General features: G+C 35.8%; 1 protein-coding gene across 7 annotated transcripts in view; it reads left to right on the top strand.

Annotated features, from left to right (window-relative positions):
* Window positions 1–23,472, top strand: part of NT5C2 (5'-nucleotidase, cytosolic II) — a 94,287-nt gene that overhangs the window by 39,794 nt on the left and 31,021 nt on the right. For all 7 annotated transcript variants that reach the window (XM_038578670.1, XM_038578667.1, XM_038578669.1 and 4 more), the window contains one exon: window positions 5,288–5,361. In XM_038578670.1, the coding sequence (XP_038434598.1) occupies window positions 5,288–5,361 (74 nt within the window). The remainder of the gene's footprint in view (window positions 1–5,287; window positions 5,362–23,472) is intronic.

The raw sequence follows: 23,472 nt of genomic DNA, 5'->3' as shown, positions 1-23,472 counted from the left end.
TATTTAAAGTAAACTTTAGGAGGTTAATTTCACAAATGTATTCACATTCTTGAAGTGGAGCTCTACAGCGGAGTGTGTTCTACTGGTTAATAATTTAGAAAAGTGACACAAGTAAGTTGGCATTGGCAAAGACAGTCAAGGTCCTGGGACCAATATAAATTTTTGAATTCTCCAAGCAGTTATGATCTTTCGTTTTAAGTATGGGACTGTGACCCAGTCTTTTAATTGATACGGTGCCTAATACTTTCTTTGTTATAACAGTAAAGAATAGTGACTAGTTTGAGGCCAAGAGATTGTTTCTTTTGAAGACTGTATCCTGGAGACATGATATTTCTGGCTCCAGACTGCTTCTCTTCTGAAGTCAGTGCATACTTTCAGCATTTGGATGTTTATTATCTTTGTAAATCTTAGCATATATATTATTGTAATTCTCTATGATCCAGCTGTTTCCTTTTGTCATTATAGCTTTACTTAATACACTTTAGATATTTGCACACAAATTCGATTTAATTCCCTATTGCCCTTTCCTTCCATGTTTTATAGCATAAATTAGGGGAAGAAAAGGAGAGATGAAAATGTATGTGAAAAAAAAAAAGAAAATGTATGTGAGGTTTTTCTTTTTGTTTCATATTAAGAATGAAAAGGGGAGACAGGAGTGGTTTCTTAAATTTGGGAATTGCTTCTGTGGATGAGGTTACTTACTCTCATTTGAGAAGATAAAGGATAAATCCAGGTCTTCATAGGACAGCATCTTTTTCCTAAAGTTAGGCATCTAAAAAGTCTTTCCTCACTCGGGCTACTCCCTGACGCACATCTTTGAGACTATATCACAAAGTGGTACTGGCTTTGCAGTAGGCTTTCAAAAAAGTGCTGATTGAATAAGGTGACAAGTCAAAGGGGAAACAGCAATTTGGTGGATATTTAGCAGTGATAATTTTGGTAAAAACAATATTTTTCATATATTTCCAATATATGTGATTCCAGGAATTTGTATGGGCAGTATATCTAAAGTGCATTATAATCTTCACATCCTTAAAATAACGTGATAAGGAGTACAGGCTTAATCTTTCTTCTGACCAAGAAAGAAACTGCTAAGCTTTCCTGCTGCGTCTATTGATAGTTTTTTTTTCTACCATTAGCACTGATTGATTGATATTGGTAAAGTCTGTTTTTTACTCTGATTTGAGCTGTGCCTGAAACCAGCTTATATCATTCTATCAGAAACAAAGCTATTTCTTTTACTTTGTGGTCCCAACATATATCCCTACTGGGTTGTATCACAGGAAAGAATCTTCCCAGTCTGTTCCTGCCTGAATTCCCATGGAATATTTTAGGCATGTCAGCTGTTTGGGCTCTGATCAAGGATTTGATCCAGTTGGCCTCTAGCTTGAATTGAGAAAGAGTGTTTGAAAAGCCTGATCTTCAGTGGCAACATTTGGTTTCCAGAGTTAGAACTGTTACTTTGTGTTTTCCCCTTCTTGTGCCTTCAAAAGGATTTATGTAACTGAGAAACTGAGAACTGAGAAACGTGATAATAAAGTAGATGCTTTTATCAATAAAAGCAGGGTGAAATTTGATGAAGTGGTATAAAGATCATGATGATATATTTGGGTTTGTGAGTGTTTAAAAACGTTTTGGGTGGGTGTCACTTATCTTGTCGTTCCTTGTATCTTTCATCTATCTATTTAGGCTTCTATCTCCTTTCCATCTATTATAAAGGATCCATATTAGGGCAACTTAAAATAGGAAACCACAGCACCCAACAGGTCTAATTAAGGGAAAAAGAAGGCCCAAGAAAAGGGAAAAGAAAAACAGGTATTTACAGAGGAAGCCAAAATGGAAAGGACTAGTTCTTGTTATACATTATGTGCAAAGAACATTGCTACAGTAATTTGGGATAAGAGAGAAATTATAAATAGGCCTGATAGGTACTTTTTATATAAAATATAGTCCACCATTGGTCAGTGGCAAAGCTAATACACAAGACTCAGTATTAACTTGATTCTAAACATTGACTTTCATGTATAACTTATCTGTAACTTAGTAGATAAACTGGTTAAAGCGTAATTGATGTACATAATCCCATTAGAAAAATAAAGTGTTAATCTACAGTATTACAGAGATAAGGAGCTAAATACCAAGATTGGCATTAATTCTCAGGATTTAGTTCTCAGGAACCGAGGGTTTTATGGAACTAATCTGGTGTGCATAACATACTAAGATAAGTAATGATTTTCATATTTTTCAGAAGATTAGTAGTTCTTAATTTAAGGGCCTATTGATTTTTTAGTCCTTGATTAAAATCATTCTAAGCAAATACTTGATTTTTTTTTTTTGTCTGCATTTAAAATTGGTACATATGTTCTGAGATGAGAAGAAAAGTTTTCTGTTAACGTTTAAAATAGGGGCAGCCTGGGTGGCGCAGCGGTTTAGTGCCGCCTTCAGCCCAGGGCCTGATCCTGGAGACCAGGGATTGAGTCCCACGTCGGGCTCCCTGCATGGAGCCTGCTTCTCCCTCTGCCTATGTCTCTGCCTCTCTCTCTCTCTCTCTCTCCTCTGTTTCTCTCTGTGTCTCTCACGAATAAATAAATAAAATCATTAAAAAAATAAAGTTTAAAATAGTAAAATATGACTTGGTGAAGAGTCAAAAAGAAATCATTACCTAGATCAGTGGTTCCCCACATTCTTCAGTATTCCATCAGTTAAAATATAGAATATTGATCCCTTCATGTACTGTTGTACTTATTTATATATAGTTTTATACTATATTAGATTTATTTATTTATTTATTTATTTTAAGATTTTAAGATTTTAAGATTTTATTTATTCATGAGAATACACAGAGAGGAGAGAGAGAGAGGCAGAGACACAGGCAGAGGGAGAAGCAGGCTCCATGCAGGGAGCCTGACGTGGGACTCGATCCCGGGTCTCTAGGATCACGCCCTGAGCTGTAGGCGGCGCTAAACCGCTGAGCCATTGGGGCTGCCCTATATTAGACTTATTTAAATGATGAAAGTATCAGTAGAAGATCTGAAATTTTCTTTTTATACCCAGTGGAATCTTCTGCATCCCCTGGTACAGTTACTTCCCTTTGGAGATTATTGACCTACATCATGAATAGGGGAGCCCAGCCCAGGCATCTTTATTTTTCTTGTTTTCTAGGTGATTTTTAGCATTCTCATTTCTCACAGTTACTTCTAAAATGAAGGCAAAGAAAAGGTTTGGTAATAAGAGGATAATAGGTAATAAGAGGATTCAATAATTTGGCTATCAAGCTGGGGATGAGATGGATGTATATATACATATAGATATGTATATACGTATATACACATACACACATATGTGTATGTGTGTGTGTGTATATATATATATATTTTTTTTTTTTTAAGAAAGGGGTGGGGTGGGGCAGAGGGAGAGGAAGGAGGGAGAGAGAGAATCCCAAGCAGGCTATACTCTAGCTTGTACTCGAAGTGGGACTTGATCTCATGTCCCTGAAGTCATGACCTGAGACGAAATAAAAAATGGAACACTTAACTAAGACACCCAGGTGCCCCAAAAGCATATTTTTATTTTCAGAAATGATTAAAACTTAACCCAAACATCATCATGGTGGTGATTTACCATGCTATTATATGTTTAGTTTTCCCTGTGTTTTCAAAAGTGATCTTTCTGAAATTTGAATCTGTTTCGTTTCTTCAGAATCTGATCATTTGTCCTTGCTTCTACAATAAAGTCCAAACTCTAATGTGGCAAATAGTCTTCGTGATTTTGACTCCTGTTAACCTTTTTAGCTTCCTAGCTTGTATTGTTCCTTCTCCCCCTCACCCTGCCCTTATGGAATACAAACAGAAAACAAAACCAAAGCAAAACTCCTCCGTTCCAGTAATAGTAAATGTTTTATAGTTCATTATAAACCTTGTCCTTGCTTGATTATTCTGCCTGGATTGCCTTTCTTGCTTTGTCCAATTGGAAAACTACTGATTGCTTAAGATTCAGCTCAGGCATCTCTTCTGGTCTCTTAAGAAGTGGTACTCTTACCTATTTTATTTTATTGCATTTATTAAATTGCTAAAATTATTTGTGTATAAATGTCTTTCCTGCTAGGCTAAATTCCTCAAGGATAGAGATTGTAAATTAAAATAGAAGTTCCAAAAAAAAAAAAAAAAAGAATTTCCATAAGGGCCTGTACTCTTGTTCATTCACTACTGTATCATGTACCTTGTTTGGAATATAATAAGTACTCAGTGTTTGAATGAATTTTTTTTTAAAGACTTAAAGCCTACTTTAAATAACTGATACTAAAGACATAAATATAAATAGATTCATTCAAACACTGGGCAGCCCTGGTGGCTCAGCGGTTTAGCACCGCCTTCAGCCCAGGGCCTGATCGTGGAGACCCGGGATCGAGTCCCACGTTGGGTTCCCTGCATGGAGCCTGCTTCTCCCTCTGCCTGTGTCTCTGCCTCTCTCTCTCTCTCTCTCTCTCTCTGTCTGTCTCTAATAAATAAAGTAGGCTTTAAATGAACCTCTGTTTATTAAATAAGTTATAAATGAATGAGTGAATATATTATAAAATCTGAAAAATAAGCTTATTTTAGAGGGTCAGACTTAGAAAAGGAGAGCTGATTCTCTGAAATCTTTAGCACATGGCATTGTAAATAACCAAGATAGTAAGAAAATACATGTATTTTCATATAATATCTGATTTCATTTATGGCTTAAGAAAGAAAGACTCGGATAATTTTTGTTATGAATTTTTTTGAAAGCTTTTATTTATGGGGTGCCTGGGTGGCTCAGTGGATTAAGCTTCTGTCTTCTGCTCAGGTCATGATCTCAGGGTCCAGGGTCAAGCTGTGAATGGAGCAGGGAGCCTGCTTCACTCTCTCTCCCTCTGCCTGCCACTCCTCCTGCTTGTACTCTTTCTCTCTCTGTCAAATAAGTAAGTAAATAAATAAGTAAAATCTTTTTAAAAACTTTATTTGAGAGAGAGAGAGTGAGGGCAGAGCATGCCCATGAGTGGGGGTGGAGGGGCAGAGGGAGAATGAGAAGCAGACTCCCTTCTGAGCAGGGACCTGGATGTGGGGCTTGATCCCAGGACTGGAGATCATGACCCGAGCTGAAGGCAGATGCTTAACCAACTGAGCTACCCAGGAGTCCCTGTTAAGAATATTAAAATTGGTATTTAAATGAAAAAATCTAGAAAGATAGCCAAATAATTATATTAAACTTAGGAATTTGGGGGGGATTTGTTTTAGTATTGAGAGATCATTTTTTGCTTCTTTTTTAGGGTGTTTGTGAACCGAAGTTTAGCCATGGAAAAAATAAAGTGTTTTGGTTTTGATATGGATTATACACTTGCTGGTGAGTAGCACTTTTTGATTGCTTAAAAACTGCTTTAGACATAACACAGTGGGTCTACAGGAAGCTATTCAGTAAATGCTTGTTGGTTTAATCATATTTTTAGCTACTAGAAGCTTTTGTCATCAAAACTCCTTCCATTGATATTTATGAATATATTGAAATTACCAGATATCCTTGAGATTTGTAGAGATATGTAGACAAGTGCTAAATCATTTTAGAGACTGGTAAGAAATAGTATGGTGAAATTATACATTAATTTGTATATCAAGGCACTTTTGGCTTTTACTCTATTAAACTATTCTTCAATGATGGAATTTTGTGTCTCTTGTTCTACCCAAGAAAAACTTAATGTCAGTTAAAATTTTAATGTTACTTGTAAGACAACTGGAAAATGTGTTGATTTCCATTGAAATAACTATAAATATACTATGTGAAGACTTTTTAAAAATTAGAGCTATTTGTTTTGTTCATTATCAAATAGACTTTAAACACAGCACTGTGCTGTTTTCCCCTTCCTGTCTCTCAGATATATTTGAAAAAAATCAGTGTATTAGTCCGTAGTTACAAGATCTTTTCAGAACTTATGAAGTTTTTATTAAAAATTTGTGGTCTGGTGAAAATGTCATTTAATTTAAGAAGTAATAGAGATGAAGGACTGAGTTGAGTGCATGTGCATATATGTATGTGCATGCATATGTGTATTGCCATGACATTTGGAAAAGAATCTTTCAGAAATTTTCTCTAAAAAATACTGTCTTTACACAAAAACCTTAAAATGTATAAATTCACTATTCTTCAGAAACCTTTTATAATGGTATTAGAAAACCGAATTCCATCTCAAATTAGATGTCAGTTTGATGTTCATTTTAGACTAATGTAATAATATGTATTATACATAAATGTATTACATATATATATATTTTAAAGATTCTATTTATTTATTCATGAGAGACACAGAGAGAGGCAGAGACATAGGCAGAGGGAGAAGCAGGCTCCATGCAGGGAGCCCGATGTGGGACTCAATCCTGGGACTCCAGGATCATGCCCTGAACTGAAGGCAGACGCTCAACTGCTGAGTCACCCAGGCGTCCCATAAATGTATTATAAATGTATGTAAATATATCTTATAATAATGTAAAAATGAACATATGCAGTTTATAGGTAGCTGCCACATAGCTGTGGCTATGCTATGTACCAAACAAGTTATAAAATATACACTAAAAAAAATAAATAAAATATACACTGATTTGGTTTGCATTTCCTTTTCTTTACTCCCTACTCTTTGTTGTTTATTTCATTTTCTATTGCCTTAAGGTTGTTTTTGGAGCACTTTTATTCTTACATGTTTTTCTAATTGGACACAGACACTTTTAGAAGCACTTCTCAGAAAGCAAGTTGAATTAATTACTGTACTTTCTCACCATAGATCTTTCTGTACAAATAGGGGGGAAAATCCTACAATTTCTCTCCTTTCTAGAATTTTACCTCTCCAGGGAAAGGAATGATGAGATAATTCAGCTGGAAGAGATACTATCTAAAGCAGAAATAGTAGTTAATGGGATGAAAAAGTGATGGAATTGTTTCCCTTGGTTATTAAGACAATCTGATTGTAATGAAATCATTCAATTAGTATTTATTGAAAACCTGTAGTGTTCAGGCACATTTTATTACTGAATATTGAGATAATTATGTGTTCCAACATAATAATGAAAAATTGAATTCTCTTAATGAAAAAAAAAGTCACTGAAAAAAGCCCATAAACTTTAAAGATACCATATGATTTCTTCCTTTTATTTACTTTTTTTGGTAATCTGACTTCATAATACTTTTAGTGAAAACACTAATATACTTATTATATAAATATAATAGTAATTATTAACACTTTTAAGTGCTTATTATGTGACAGCTCTGTTCTAATAATAAAGATTATCTCATGTAATACATGGATTATCTCATTCACATCACTTATTTAATATTTACAGAAACCCTGAGGCAGATACTGTTGTCTTTATTTTACAGATGATGCTAGGATATTAAGGACTTTGTCCAAGGGTGTTTAGCTATGATATAGCTGAACTGAGATTCAAACCTGAGTATACATTTACATGTGTGTATGAGTTTATACATAAGTATATATGTATATGATAAGTTTAAATTATCATTTTGAACCAATGACAATTTATAGTGAGATGTAATTTCAAAGTACTAGGCTCCCTTCCTTAAACAAACAAACCAAGACTTAAGCACTCAAAAGGTTAAAGCCCTTTAAAGTAGTCCCCCTTAAGAGACTACATTATTTCAAAAACTGTGTTGGATGAAAAACATTGTTAGTCGTCTTATGGTACTTACCTTCACTTCATAAATCACATAGGAAAACAAGTTTATTGGCTCATACTCTCACCTGTTTTCCAGAATGGTATTCATTGAGTTTATCTGAAAATTACTTTTGTTATTTAAAAAACAAACAAACCACACCCTTGAAATGCTAAGGACTTTTCATCAGAAAAACATGCCATGAAGTGTAGAGACAAGATTAAAAGAAGTGTTTTTTGAAAGCTTTGAGTATTTGGAATAAACATCCCTGGAAAAAGTATAATTACCTCACAAAATAAGTTCTTGAAAGGGTCTGTATTCTTTCTGAAGCCTCATCTGAGACATTGTCTTCTCTGTAGTCCTGACACCTTGGTACATCATTTCCTAAGAGCAATTTATATGTCATTCGCAGCTATTGTTTGCTTGCCTCATCTCCCCATTGGCCTGTGAGTTCTTCAAGGGCAAGGGCTTACTTTTTCATGTTTATATCCTATGTGTTGCCTAAAACCTGGTGCTCAATAACTATATATTGAATGAATAGTTTTTAATATATCAGTTTAAGAATCAGTCACTGGGGCAACCCCGGTGGTACAGTGGTTTAGCGCCGCCTGCAGCCCAGGGCGTTGATCCTGGAGACCCGGGATCGAGTCCCATGTCTGGCTCCCTGCAGGGAGCCTGCTTCTCCCTCTGCCTGTGTCTCTGCCTCTTTCTCTCTGTCTCTCTGTGTCTCTCATGAATAATCAAATAAAATCTTAAAAAAAAAAATCAGTCACTGTACTTTATTAAGATAAAAACCTAAATTAATTAATTAAAAACTGTAAGAAAAGTAAAGACTTAAGTGTGAGACCTGAAACCATAAAAATCCTAGAAGAGAGCAGAGGCAGTAGTTTCTCTGACATTGGCTATAGTAACTTTTTTCTAGATAGGTCCCCTGAGGCAAGGAAAACAAAAGCAAAGATAAACTGTGGAGACTACATTAAAATAAAAAGCTTATGCCCAGCAAAGAAAACAATCAACAAAACTAAAAAACAACCTACTGAATGGGAGAAGGTATTTGCAAATGACATCCAATGAAGGGTTATCGTTTATATATCCAAAAAACTTACAAAGCTCAGCATCTAAAAAACAATCCAATTAAAAATGGTGAGAAGACATGAACAGCCATTTCTTCTCCAAAGAAGACAAACAGATGACCAGCACAGACATGAAAAGATATTCAACATCCCTCATCATCAGGGAAATGCAGATCAAAACTACAATGAGATATCACCTCATACTTTGTCAGAATGGCTAAAGTCAAAAACACAGAAACAACAGGTGTTGGCAAGGATGTGGAGAAAAAGGATCCCTCGTGCACTGTTGGTGGCATTGCAAACTGGTGCAGCCAGTTTGGAAAGCAGAGTAGAGCTTCCTCAAAAAGTTAAAAATAGACCCTCCCTACGATCCAGGAATTGCACTACTGAGTATATACCCAAAGAATACAAAAACACTAACTCAAAGGGATATACCCGCACCTATGTTTTTAGCAGCAATATTTACAGTAGCCAAATTAGGGAAGCAGCTCAAGTGTCCATTGATTGATGACTAGATAAAGAAGATGTGGTGTGTGTATTTATAATGGAATATTATTCAGCCATAAAAAGAATGAAATTTTGCCATTTACAATGAAAGGATAGAGCTAGAGAGTATAATGCTAAGTGAAATAAGTCAGAGAAAGATACCATATGATTTCATTCATATGTGGAATTTAAAAAAAAAGAAACAAGAAATAGACTCTTAATTATAGAGAACAAACTGATGGTTACCAGAGGGAGGTATAGGTAGGTGTGAAGGAATGGGTAAAATAGCGGTGGGGTTTAAGGATTGTACTTGTGATGAGCATTGGACAATTAAGAACTTAAAAATTAATCAAAAACTATTAAAAAAATCACTGTATATGAGTTTACCCAGTATAAAATACGTACTATTCAAGTGAAATACTTTTAAATATGAACTTATGTTTTGTATTTTAACAAATTTTATTGTGGAATAAGTTAGGTACAATAAAACATGGATTCTAAGTACATAGGTTTATTTTGACAAAATGTATACACATGTGTAACTACCACCACAATTAAGATAAAGAATATTTCCATCACTCCAGAAGTTCCCTCATTGCCTCTTTGAAGTCAGTTCTCCCTCTTACCCTACTCTGTCTCAGGGCTTTTTGTTACTATGGATTAATTTTGCTCTTTTCAAAATTTCATATAAATGGAATCATACAATTTGTACTTTTGTATCTGGCCTCTTTTGCTCAGCATATTTTTGTGATTCATTGATCTTGTGTCTGTCAGTAAATAGTTCATTTTTTTTTAAGATTTTATTTATTCATGAGAGACACACACACACACATACACACACACACACACACACACACACACAGAGGCAGAGACACTGGCAGAGAGAGAAGCAGGCTCCATGCAGGGAGCCCGATGTGGGACTCGATCCCGGGACCCCAGGATCATGCCCTGGGCCAAAGGCAGGCGCTAAACCGCTGAGCCACCCAGGGATCCCCCTAACATTTTTAAACTATAAAAAGTTTGAAATAATTTTAGATTTATGGGGGAACTGCAAAAATAATAGTTGGCCTCTATTTTCTTCTAATCGTGACCTCTTACCTGATTATAGTTGGTCATAGTATGATTATAAGAACTAAGAAATTAATGTTAGTATAGTACTACTAACTGAACTATAGACATTACCCAGTTTTTACAAGTTTTCCCACTAATGTTCTTTATTTCAATCTAGGATCCCACGCTGTACTTAGTTGTTACATTTCCTTAGTGTCTTCTGTTACAGTACTGTCTTTCTTTGCTTTGACAATTTTGAAGAGTACTGGTTAGGTATTTTTGTAGAATCATCCATGGTTTAGGTTTGTCTCCTGTATTTTCCACATGGTTGAAATATTATGCATATTTGTGAATAACACTACAGAAATGGTGTACTCTTCTCAGAGAATCATACCAGGGGTACATAATGTTGGTAAGTCTTATTACTAGTGATGTTAACCAGTCAACATTATAAACAGTTAACCATGTTTTTCTTTAAAATTTACTTTTTTTTGGAGGGGGGAGCCAAGTAGTCGTCCATTTTATGGGTATAGTTTTTTCCCCCACTACCTGAGAGTAGAGAGTTCCTATGAGGTTATTTGTAAGCTGAAATGTCAAAAAGTGAATAGTTACCATTAATTTATATGGAAAATTTTTGAGGACTTCCCCAGACCCCCAAGATAACCTTTCTTAGGCTTTTCTGATACCTTAAAATACATCTTGCTAATGGATACACAGAATAAGTTGAAGTAAAGCGCAATTGGTTACAGACATAATTCAAAGTTATGGTGGCTTGATGCTGAGATGTTGAGTCTAAGTCCCAGGGAAGTGTGGCAGAGCCATTCTTGTTGCTTGTGGTGCCCAGCACCTTTATAAGGCTGGTTGCAAAACAAATGCTGAATGCCATTTTTGCCATTCACCTTTTTCATAAAAGCAAAAATCTTCACATTTATTTCAGTTGGCAAAAATGAGTTCTAATTTAAGTCTTTTGTCAAAGTTAAGTGGCATAACTTGAACTTTCAAAAAGTGAGGGATACCTGTATGTCATAATTTGTTTATCCATTTATCTGTTGATTGATGTTTCAGTTGTTTCCATTTGGGGCTATTATGAATAAAACTGCCATGAACATTAGTGTACTACAAGTCTTTTTGTGGATATATATTTTAATTTTTCTTGGGTAAATACCAAGGAGACAGATTATATAATTACCTTGTAGGAAATAGACAAATGGTTTTTCAAAGTAGTGATATCATTTTAAAGTCTGACAAGCAAACATGAAAATTCTGCTTGATCCAATCCTCACCAATTCTTGATATTGTCAGTCCTTTGAATTTTAGCCATTTTAGTAAATATGTATTTTATCATAATATCACAATATCATTGTGATTTTACTTTGTATTTCCGTCATAACTAGTGATGTTGAAATTCTTCATGTGGTTATTGGCTAATTATATTTCTTTTGTGAAGTGCCTATTCAAATGCCCATGTTTTAATTGGGTTGTCTTTTTATTTTTGAGTTGTAGAAGTTCTTTATGTATTTTGAGTACTAGTCCTTTGTCAGATATGTCTTCTCAGTACATTGACCAATATGTGTTGGTTTGTCTGTTGACGTTCTGTTTCATTGATTGAAGTAAATATCACATGGTCTGGATGATTATTGCAGGTTTATTGTTAGTCTTTAAGTCAGGTAGTGTAAGTCCTCTAACTTTAAGTCTTTCCTGTAATTGTTTTAATATTCTATGTCCTTTAAATTTCTGTGTAAATTTTAAAATCAGCTTATCAAATTTTCAAAAATGCTTGCTGGGATTTTTACTAGAATTGCCTTGATTTCTAGATCAATTTGTAAAGAATTGACATCTTAACTACATTGAGTCCTCCAGTCTGTGAACATGATATGTTGGGCCATTTACTTAATCTTTAGTATTTCTTAGCAGTGTTTTGTCATTTTTGGTGTAAAGATCTTACATTATTTTGTTACATCTATGTGTTAAGTATTTGCTATTTTTTAATGTAGTTGTAAATGCTGTTTGAAATTTCATTTTCTATTATTTTATTGCTAGCATTTAGAAATAACAGCTCATTTTTGTTTACTATTCTTGAGTACTGTGATTTTCTAAATTCTTTCCAATCTGCATATCCTTTTTTCCCAATCTATATATCTTATATCTTGTTAAAAACTTTTTTTTTTTTTTTGCCTTACTGTACTGTGTTGAATAGAGAGGTGTTGAGAATGGACCTCTTTGCTGTGTTCTTGATCTTAGGGAGAGAATGTTCAGTTTTTCACTATTAAGTATATTGTTAGTTAAAGGTTTTTTAATAAATGCTTTTTATCAGGTTGGAAAGTTCCCTTTTATTCTTAGTTTTCTGGGAGTTTTCTTTTTAACATGAATGGAGGCTAAATTTCATCAGTTTTTCTGCCTCTATTGAGATGATCCATATAGATCATCTTTTCTTAGTTTGTTAAAAGGATGAATTACATTGATTGATTTCTGAATGTTAAACCAACGTTGCATCCCTGGAGTAAATCCCACTTGGTTATATAGAATTCTTTTTATATATTGGCAAATCAAGTTTGCCAATATTTTGTTGAGGACTTTTGCATTAGGTTCATTGAGGAGTATTGGTTTGTAATTGCCTTGTAAGGTCTGTTGAATTTTGGTTTTAGAGTAATGCTGACCTCATATAATGAGTTAAGAGCTGTTCCCCTTTCCTATTTTCTGAAAGTTTGCATAGAATTGGTGTTATTTTTTTCCTTAAGCATTTGGTAGAATTAACTAGTGACTCTATACGGGCCAGGAGTTATTTTTGTGGAAAGGGTTTAAATTATGCATTCAGCTTTTAAATTTAGGGCTAGTGAGAGTTTCTGTTTCTTTGTATATCATTTTAAATAATTGGTGTCAATTTCACTGGGTTTTAAATTTATTGGCATGCTGTTCATAATATTTTTACTATTCTTTTGATGTCTGTAGGATCTGTAGTACTGTTCTCTTTCATTCCTGAAATTGGTAATTTGTGTCTTTTTTTTTTTTTTTCATTTCATCAGTCTAGCGAGAATTTTATCAGTTTTATTGATTTTCTTCTCCCTACTAAGAGCCAGCTTTTGGTTTCAGTGCATGAGAATATTAGGGAGATGTAAATTTAGTAGTGATTTTAAAGTAATTATTTATAAGTGTGAAGTTACAATCTGCTTTTATGATAATTGCTGACTGTATTAAAAGTAATTTCTTATAAAATTAGTATAATAAAGTACTATCCAAATATTCCAGGCACCATTATATAGGCAGTGGCAATAGCCACTTTTATTTCTGATTATAATTCAGTTTGTTTTCCTTCTGTGTCCTGACTCTAGCATCCTTTACATTATGTTGTTGATGTACTTTCTTCAAGTGTTTATGGAAAATTCTAATTTTCTGTGCAGAATGAAATATGGCATTGTGTACTTTCATTCCCCCCCCCCCCCGTATATTTTGACTCCAGAATTTGGAGGATACAGAGAAAAATTGGTTTCTTAATTTTTTTCAGAATCAGCTTGTTATATATTAAGTGCTTAATAAGTAGTAGTTGTTTAAATAGCTGTCTTCTTTGTATACTACTATTTTCAATGTAGAGAATGTAGAGACATTAAATTAGCTTTTTTTTTTTTTACTTGGGGGAAGGAATGACCCAATAAACGTTTAATTTTTTTTAAATTGAAATTATTAGAAGTGCTATAAAACTATTCAGCATAATCTGTGAATTGGCTATTCTGGCAAATAATATTTTGAGTGATATGGAATTACCATTTACAGCATAGATGGATTACTAGTTTTCATAGAATGTAGTAAAATTGATAATGAGACTAGGATTGATGCTCCAAAGTGTGTGGATAGAACATCACATCTCAAATGGCAGTCATATTTTAGAGTTGTACATTTGTTGAGAGAAGATAGTTATTGGCTCAGGTCCTATCTTATCACAGTATAAATTTTGCCTAAATTTGTTCTGATAAGACAGCTATGTAGGTAAAGTTGTTGTTTTCCTTGTTTTCAAATGTGGGAAATGTCTATAACTTATGTTTCTTGGAAAGTATGGGGGATAGGATTTAATTTTGGAGATTTAAGCTGTTTTCATGAGGATACAGCTCTGGCTTTGGCTTTCTAGATGTCTACAAGTCTGTAGTGGGAAGGGTGTCATGGTTTTGTTTGGTTTTGATGATTCACCTTTCTTTATAGTTCATATTGATAAGAACATTTGTTTCAAATGATCTGATATTTTAAAAATGCTGTTCTTGGAGCATCTGGGTGGCTCAGTTGGTTAAACATCTGCCTTCAGATCTGGTCATGATCTCAAGCTCCTGGGATCATGCCCCACATCAGGCTCCCTGCTCAGCAGGGAGTCTGCTTCTCCCTCTGCCCCTGTCCCACTCATGCTCTCTCTTTCTCTCAAATAAAATAAATAAAATCTTTAAAAATATATAAAAAATTAAAATGTTCTTATTCATGCCAAGTGATAAGGTTGATAGACTTAGTGGTGAATAATTTAAAACTTTGACACTAATAAGGAAGAGAAGGCAAGAATACATATATGAACTCTTTTTTTTAAGATTTAACACCTGTTTTCATCTTTCCAAAGTGTTAAGCAAATGTAAGCAGTTGCCCAATAATTTTTTTTTTATTTTTTATTTATGATAGTCACAGAGAGAGAGAGAGAGGGAGGCAGAGACACAGGCAGAGGGAGAAGCAGGCTCCATGCACTGGGAGCCCGACGAGGGATTCGATCCCGGGTCTCCAGGATCGTGCCCTGGGCCAAAGGCAGGCGCTAAACCGCTGCGCCACCCAGGGATCCCCATATATGAACTTTTAAGAATATTAAGCTGAATTTATAACAATTTTAAACTTGTAATTTTCCTAAAATAAGCTATACAGATCTTTTGTAGAATGAAGTTAAGTGGAGGGATTATTGGGGTTTTTTGTTTGCTTGTTAAAAGAGAAATTATTGACGTGACTTGTATTACTTTTAAATAATTTTATGATTTTGCTTATAGTTTGGTACATTCATTCCACTGAATGAAGTGTGTCACAGTGTTCAGTAGGATAATCCATTCTGATGGGAACCTCATTATCTTCATCTCTTCTGAATGCCAGCCTTGTACCTCTAACAGTTTTTCAGAGAAGATCCTCTTTATCATCAGTTATTCCTATAATTGAAGCAAGCTATGTATTTTTGTTTTTATTTGCAGGATTTCTATGTAAGATTGATGTTTTTATATAAAATTTTAAAAATTCCAAAATAAAGGGGATCCCTGGGTGGCTCAGTGGTTTAGCACCTGCCTTTGGCCCGGGGTGCGATCCTGGAGACCCGGGATCGAATCCCACGTCGGGCTCCCGGTGCATGGAGCCTGCTTCTCCCTCTGCCTATGTCTCTGCCTCTCTCTCTCTCTCTCTCTCTCTCTCTTTCTGTGTGACTATCATAAATAAATAAAAATTAAAAAAAAAACATGCACATGATTGTATATCAGAAAGTGGTCCTTTGCATTTTTGTCTTCCTCTACAGATAATGTGTTTCTCTTCTCTCTATTCTTGAGGCTTCTTTTTCCTTAATTAGATGTGTTAAGTGCTCTGGTTTTCTATTTTATTTTTTTTATAAGACTTTATTTATTCATGACACACACACACACACACACACACACAGAGGCAGAGACACAGGCAGAGAGAGAAGCAGGCTCCATGCAGGGAGCCCGATGCGGGACTTGATCCCGGGTCTCCAGGATCACGCCCTGGACTGAAGGCAGCGCTAAACCACTGAGCCACCGGGGCTGCCCTGGTTTTCAATTTTATTAAGCTATCCTATTGTAGATGCTTTTTGGACAATAGGTTTTGAGTTTGTGGGTCATTATATGAGAGCAATCTTTAGCCTTTTTCTTTTACATGGGATGCACAGATGGATCAGACTGATAAGTGCATTTCCCAGGACAAATCAAGCCAAAAAACCTCTTGAAAATCCACTTAAGATTAGGTCTTTGGATTTATGAAAGAGCAAGAAAGTTGTTTTTAAACCAGCTGCTTCCTCTGTGTGGAATGGAGGGAGTAATCTGTCCTATTTGTGAATTTTATTTCTTTGGTTTTATTTGTATAGAGTACTGCTAAAAATGTTATATTGTTTATTTTTTTGTTATTAACAGTGGGCAGTGGTGTGAAAATAGAAAACAGGGGAATTGACATTTTCTAGATTATTTAGTGCTTGTTCATTTTTCAAGTGGCAAATAGGCATAAACAGACGTATGGTTTCCATTACTCTGAGTATTCTATTATTTAGTTTTATAATATTAATATCCAGAAATTTATTGCTGTGGTTTTGAATGAGAAATTATTTTCTGGGATCCCTGGGTGGCGCAGCGGTTTGGTGCCTGCCTTTGGCCCAGGGCGCGATCCTGGAGACCCGGGATCGAATCCCACGTCGGGCTCCCGGTGCATGGAGCCTGCTTCTCCCTCTGCCTGTGTCTCTGCCTCTCTCTCTCTCTCTGTGTGTGACTATCATAAATAAATAAAAATTAAAAAAAATTATTTTCTGATTCAGTGAGTGGTATAAAGTATTTATATCACCTCCTCATGATGGTTGTTCTCTATCTGCCAGATTGCTAATCTGCAAAATGTGGTTTCTTTAATAAGCAAATGTTAGCCAGTAGCTATTAAGTGAGAGTAATCTGGATGTAAAAAGTGATTTAAGAGGAAAAAGTCAGAATAATATATTTCTATTTTGAAGGTTAAGTCCCATACAATCTGAATTTAGGCCCAGTCTTTTTTTTTTTTTTAATTTTTTTATTTATTTATAATAGTCACACAGAGAGAGAGAGAGGCAGAGACACAGGCAGAGGGAGAAGCAGGCTCCATGCACCGGGAGCCCGAAGTGGGATTCGATCCCGGGTCTCCAGAATCGCGCCCTGGGCCAAAGGCGGGCGCCAAACCGCTGCGCCACCCATGGATCCCCCAGTCTTATTTTTATCTTTAATTTAGAGGCTATGAAGTTGTAGAAAAAGCAGAACCCTCAGTGTGATTGACTTTGGTTTGGATCCAGCTCTACCTTGTACTGGCTCTTGGCTACCAGCATGTTCCTTAGCCTCTCCGAGTCTTTTCATTTAATCCAAAAAAAGGGTGTGTGTGTGTGTGTGTGTGTGTGTGTGTGTGTGTGTGTAGTGGTGGGGGTGGGAATAAATTATTGGTATAAGGTTTAAATGAAATAATGTGGGATCCCTGGGTGGCGCAGTGGTTTAGCGCCTGCCTTTGGCCCAGGGCGCGATCCTGGAGACTCGAGATCGAATCCCACATCGGGCTCCCGGTGCATGGAGCCTGCTTCTCCCTCTGCCTGTGTCTCTGCCTCTCTCTCTCTCTCTCTTTCTCTCTGTGTGACTATCATAAATAAATAAAAATAAAAAAATAAATGAAATAATGTATATAAAATATGAATGCAATGAAAATAATTCTCTTGCTCTGACTGGTGATACCAAGTATCGATATACTGGACTCTAGTTATAAGGGAAAAAAAGCCTAAGGAATAAGGAGAAAAATATCAACCTGAAACTCATTTGTGTTCTATATATTGTGAAAAAAAAACCTGGAATGCTGGACAGATGAGTGGAATCTTTTCTCCCTCTTTTGTTTTTGAATTTTTTTTAAAGTATTGGAGATGATTATGAGCTTAATAGGAAGTTGAAGTTATTTTCTGATAGATTTTAATATCCGGGTATTTGGTATCAGATTATGTTTCCATAGAAATTATGTACTGTTTTTAGCAAAGGGTTCTTAGCAGGATCATGGTGAAGGAATGGGTTTTTGAGAAAGTCCATATTTAAATGTATGGCAAAGGTTTCACTGATAGGCTTCTAATAAGTGCAAGGGGAATTATTTTTTGAAACGAACTCTGAAGTGAAAAGAAGTAGTTGATCTTTGTGGTTGTATGAAAGACTTAAAACATGTATTTAACATCAAAATTATATATGTATAATTGTTAAATTTTAGGAAGTCTTTATGCCAAAGGAGAGTAGGATGGGGAGAGGGTTTGTTAATACTTAAGTAGTGACTCTTGGTTTAGGATTGTGAAAATGTATTATTTCTAAATTGTTTCATTTATTGTTTTGCTTTGTAAGTAAACTCCACACCCAATGTAGGGCTTGAAATTACAACCCTGAGATCCATAGTCACATGCTTTGCTCACTGAGCCAGCCAGGTGCCACTCTAAATTGGTTCATTTAAATCACCTTGATTGGGCAGCCCAAGTGGCTTAGCGGTTTAGCGCCACCTTCAGCCCAGGGCGTGATCCTGGAGACTCAGGATCGAGTCCTGCATCAGGGCTCCCTGCATGGAGCCCACTTCTCCCTCTGCCTCTTTCTCTCTCTCTGTGTCTCTCGTGAATAAATAAATAAAATCTTTAAAAAAAATCACCTTGATTGTTCTTTTTTCAATCAAAAAGTCTGCCTTTTTCTTTCTTTTTATTGCCTCTCTTGAGCTCAAAGCTCCAAAAAGAGACACATTGCAATTATTTTCGGGCTCCAACACTTTTAAGGTTCAGAGCCATTTTGGTTAAGTCTAAAAATAAGTTACTTAATTTTCTTAACATTTCAGTACTAGTTGGTGTCATGGTCAATGTTCATTCCTTCCTGTTTTTCTGAGAAATTGTCAGGAGGAAAAGAACATTTGTTAAGCATGTACTACTGTATGTGCTAGAAGATATATTTTATGTACAGTAAATCCTCACAACAGCCCACTGAAGTGAGATTACTACCTCCATTTTTACAAATAGTTCACCAAGTTAAAAGGTAAAAAAAAAAAAATTTGCACATAGCTAGCAATTGATTTAAGACTCATAGCTGGAATGCAGACTCAGGTCAGTTTTGTTTCTTATTCTGCTCCTAGCTGTCACAGGAACAGAAATTATTTATTAACCCGTCAGAAATCAGAGAAAAAATTTCATAAGCAAAATTGGGGTTCCTGGGCGCTCAGTTGGTTAAGTATCTGCCTTTGGCTCAGGTCATGCATGATCCCATGATCAAGCCCCACATGGGGCTCGCTGCTCCATGGGAAGCCTGCTTCTCCCTCTTCCTCTGCCTCCTGCTTCCCCTGCTAGTGTGTGCGCTTGCTTGCGCTCTCTCTCCCTCAAATAAAAAAATCTTAAAACACATAAACAGGGACTCTTGGGTGGCTCACGGTTAAGCATCTGCCTTTGGCTCCAGCGTGATCCTGGAGCCTGGGACTGAGTCCCACATCGGGCTCCCTGGGTGGAACCTGCTTCTCCCTCTGCCTATGTCTCTGTCTCTCTGTGTGTGTCTCTCATGAATAAGTAAATAAAAATCTTTAACACACACACACACACACACACACCAAAATCACCCAATGTGGGGTTTTTGGTGTGTGTGTGTGTGTGTGTGTGTGTGTGTGTGTTTCCCCACAAAAGTTGAAATCCTCTCTAGGGCAAATGCATCTTTGTCTTGCATTTGAATATAATCCTCGTCCTTAGAATACAGATAGTTTTGCAGTTTTCTTTTGTTTTATTTTTGGATGTAATCGTAAGGGAATGAAGCCTCAAGAGTACCGTGTAAATAAATACTCTGTACTTGATGTTGGTAGAATTCTAAAATTGTATTTTTTAATTTTAATCTTGAGAGGATTTGAAAATATAAGTTAGACTCCCCTTTTGAATATTTCTGTACTTCTCTTCTTTCCAGGCCATATCATTAGCCACCAGGGATGAAATCCAATTATATCAAACCTAAGCATTTTACATGAGTAAGTCTAAGGTGGAGAGAGAAGATAGAATAAAGCTATTAAAAGTATCAGGGAAGAAATTAAGCTAGTTCTTGCTAAATCAGAGGATTATCCTGCTACTAGCAGGAGTATCTCAGGACCTTTGATCTGTCATCTATCCTGTCATGCATAGTAGATGCACTCAGTGATCTTGTTGTATTGTTTTTGGAATTGAGTCAGCTCAACATTTAAATGAACATTTTTTGCATGGGGTGTATTTACTTGGACTACAGTCCAGGGTACTTAGGTCATTTTTCTGTCAGCTATTGTATATCCTCACAAAATTTATTGGCATTAAACAGCATTTAAGGAGAAGTTGCAATCTAAAGTAATAAGTATTACATGTCATATATTATTGTTATGCTGTCACTGAAGATCTCTCAAATGAGGTAGAGCAGCTTTTTCCTTCCCGTTTTAAAAATGTGTGGAAAATATACATAAAATTAACTTTTAAAATCTATTTTAAGGGATCTCTGGGTGGCTCAGCCATTTAGCACCTGCCTTTGGCCCAGGGCGTGATCCTGGAGTCCCAGGATCGATTCCCACATCAGGCTTCATGCCTTGAGCCTGCTTCTGCCTCTGCCTGTGCCTCTGCCTCTCTCTTTGTGTCTCTCATGAATGAATAAATAAAATCTTTAAATTAAAAAAAAAACCTCCCCCTTTGGCTCAGGGCATGATCCCGAGTCCCGCCCACATCGGGCTCCCTGCTCCCTGCATGGAGCCTGCTTCTCCTTCTTGCTGTGTCTTTCCCTTTCTCTATATCTCTCATGAATAAATAAATAAAATCTTTTAAAAAAATAAATCTATTTTAAATGTATCACTCTTAGCATTTAACTTTTAAAATCTATTTTAAATGTATCACTCTTGTCATTAAGTACATCTACAGTGTTGTGCAACCCACACCACTATTCATTTTATAATTTTTTTCATCATCCCAGATAGAAACTGTACTGAATGGGTACTTCCCATCACCTTTCCCTCTGCCCCTGTAACTTCTAATTTATTTTTTTCTGTGAATTTACCTATTCTAAATATTTCATATGAGTGGAATCACATAATATTTGTCCTTTTGATTCTGGCTTATATCTCTTAGCATAATGTTTTCGAGTTTCATCCATGTTGTAGCATATATCAGAATTTCATTCCTTATTAAGGCTGAATAATATTTCATTATATGTACATACCGCATTTTGTATATCCATCATCCATCATTGGACACTTGGGTTGCTTCCACTGTTGGCTATTTTGAATAATGCCTCCAGAAACATTGGTATACAAGAATCTGTTTGGGTTTTTGCTTCCAGTTCTTCTGGGTATACACCCTGGTTTGGAACTAGTGAATCATACAGTAATTATATGTTTAGCTTTTCAAGTAAGTCCCAAACTGTTTTCCATAGTGGCTGCATTTTACATTTCCACTAGCAGTGCATCAGAGTTCCAGTTTGTCCACATCCTTGACAACACTTGTTATTTTCAGATTTATATTGTTGTTTTGATAATAGTCATTAAAATGGGTGTGAGATTGTAGTTTTGATTTACATTTCCCTAGTGGCTGGTGATGTTGAGCACCTTTCGTCTGCTTAGTAGTCATTTGTATGGTATATCTTATTTGGAGAAATGTCTATCTTAGTCCTTTGTCCCTTCCTTAATTGGAGTATTTGGTTTGTTGTTGTTGAGTTGTATAGGAGCTCTTAATATTTTAGATATTAATCTCTTAATCAGGTATATAATTTGCAAATACTGTTTCTCATTTTATGGGTTGCCTTTTCACTCTTGAATGGTGTTTTTTGACACACAAAAGTTTTTAATTTTGATGAAGTCCAATCCCCAATCCATCTGTTTTTTTCTCTTGTTGGCTGTGATTTTGCTGTCACAAGAAATCATTGTCAAAACCAATATAACAAAAATTTCCTCCTTTATTTTCTTCTAAAAGTTTTATAGTTTTAGCCTTTATGTTTAGGTCTTTGATCTATTTTGAGTTAATTTTTGTATGTGGGGTAAAGTAAGGATCCAACTTCATTCTCTTGTATGTGGATATCCAGTTTTCACAATACCATTGACAAGACTTGTCTCCCTGCCCCCCTTTTAAAGATTTTATTTATTTATTCATAAGGGACACACAGAGAGGGAGAGGCAGAGACACAGGCAGAGGGAGAAGCAGGCTCCATTCAGGGAGCCCGACATGGGACTCGATCCCAGGTCTCCAGGATCACACCCTGGGCTGCAGGCAGCGCTAAACCGCTGCACCACCAGGGCTGCCCTGTCTTTTCCTTCCTTAACAGTCTTGGCATCCTTGTAAAAAATTGTTTGACCATATATGCACCAGATGGCACTTTTTATTTTTATTTTTATTTTTTTCAGATGACACTTTTTGAAGTAAAATATATGACAATGTGTTTGTGTTGTGCATCTTAAAGAAAGTCAGGCTCCTTGTAATAGTAATGAATTAATATGGAACTTAGCTGAGTGGAACTTACAGTGGCTAGTGTGTAAACTGGATGCATCTGTTGAAGTTCTTAGTGTGACAACAATGTCTGTTAAAGTTTCCTGAGAAGTTTTTGGTATAAACTAAGGAAGATAACCTATCTCAGAAAAGCCAGAGAAATTTTCATGGTCCCAAGTCACGAGAGATTACTCAAGGCATCCTTCTCAACTTGGAAAATGTAGAACCTGTACATTACCTTACTCCACATTCTCCCAAACAGATTGTCTCTATGCAAGAAATTTTTGTGTTAGCGAATGAGCACCTCCAAATCATTGAAGTTATTAACCTTTTTATATTCTCTTATTCTTGAAGAATTTATCAGTTTGTAAATGGATCAAATATACAGAGGAAGAGTAAAAGAATATAAAAATAGTTGTCATTTGATAAGTAAAATGTGTTCATTATCCCTCTTACCGATCTTTTTTTTTTTTTTTTTAAGACTTTATTTATTTATTCATGAGAGACACGGAGAGAGAGAGAGGCAGAGACACAGGCAGAGGGGGGGAGAAGCAGGCTCCATGTAGGGAGCCGGACGTGGGACTCGATCCCTGGTCTCTGGGATCATGCCCTGGGCTGAAGGCGGTGCTAAACCGCTGAGTCACCCTGGCTGCCCTCCTTTCTTTTTTCTAAAAGGACTTTAAAACTGGGTTTTTGTTTATTTTTCTGAAACAGTAGAGTAAGGGGATAAGTTGAGTGTTTGAACAGAGAAACTAGGGTAATAGATAAAAAGAGAAAAACCTCTGAAAACAAATCTTCCCTTTCCAAAAAGAAGAAACTAGGATTGCAGTTGATAAAATTATTAATAAGAAAAATTAGAAAACACCCACAAACAATAAAATCTAATCAGTATATATTGTGCAAGCCATAATATATGTTGCCTCAGAGAGTGATTATTTTGAATGGGAGAAGGCTCATTTGGATGAGTAAGTTCCACTATGTCCTCAACTC

The sequence above is a fragment of the Canis lupus genome, chromosome 28 (genome assembly GCF_011100685.1).
Source record: "Canis lupus familiaris isolate Mischka breed German Shepherd chromosome 28, alternate assembly UU_Cfam_GSD_1.0, whole genome shotgun sequence".
In the NCBI taxonomy this organism is placed as follows: domain Eukaryota; kingdom Metazoa; phylum Chordata; class Mammalia; order Carnivora; family Canidae; genus Canis; species Canis lupus.
The sequence above is the reverse complement of the archived record's forward strand: the minus strand, read 5'-3'. Positions and strand labels throughout refer to the sequence as shown.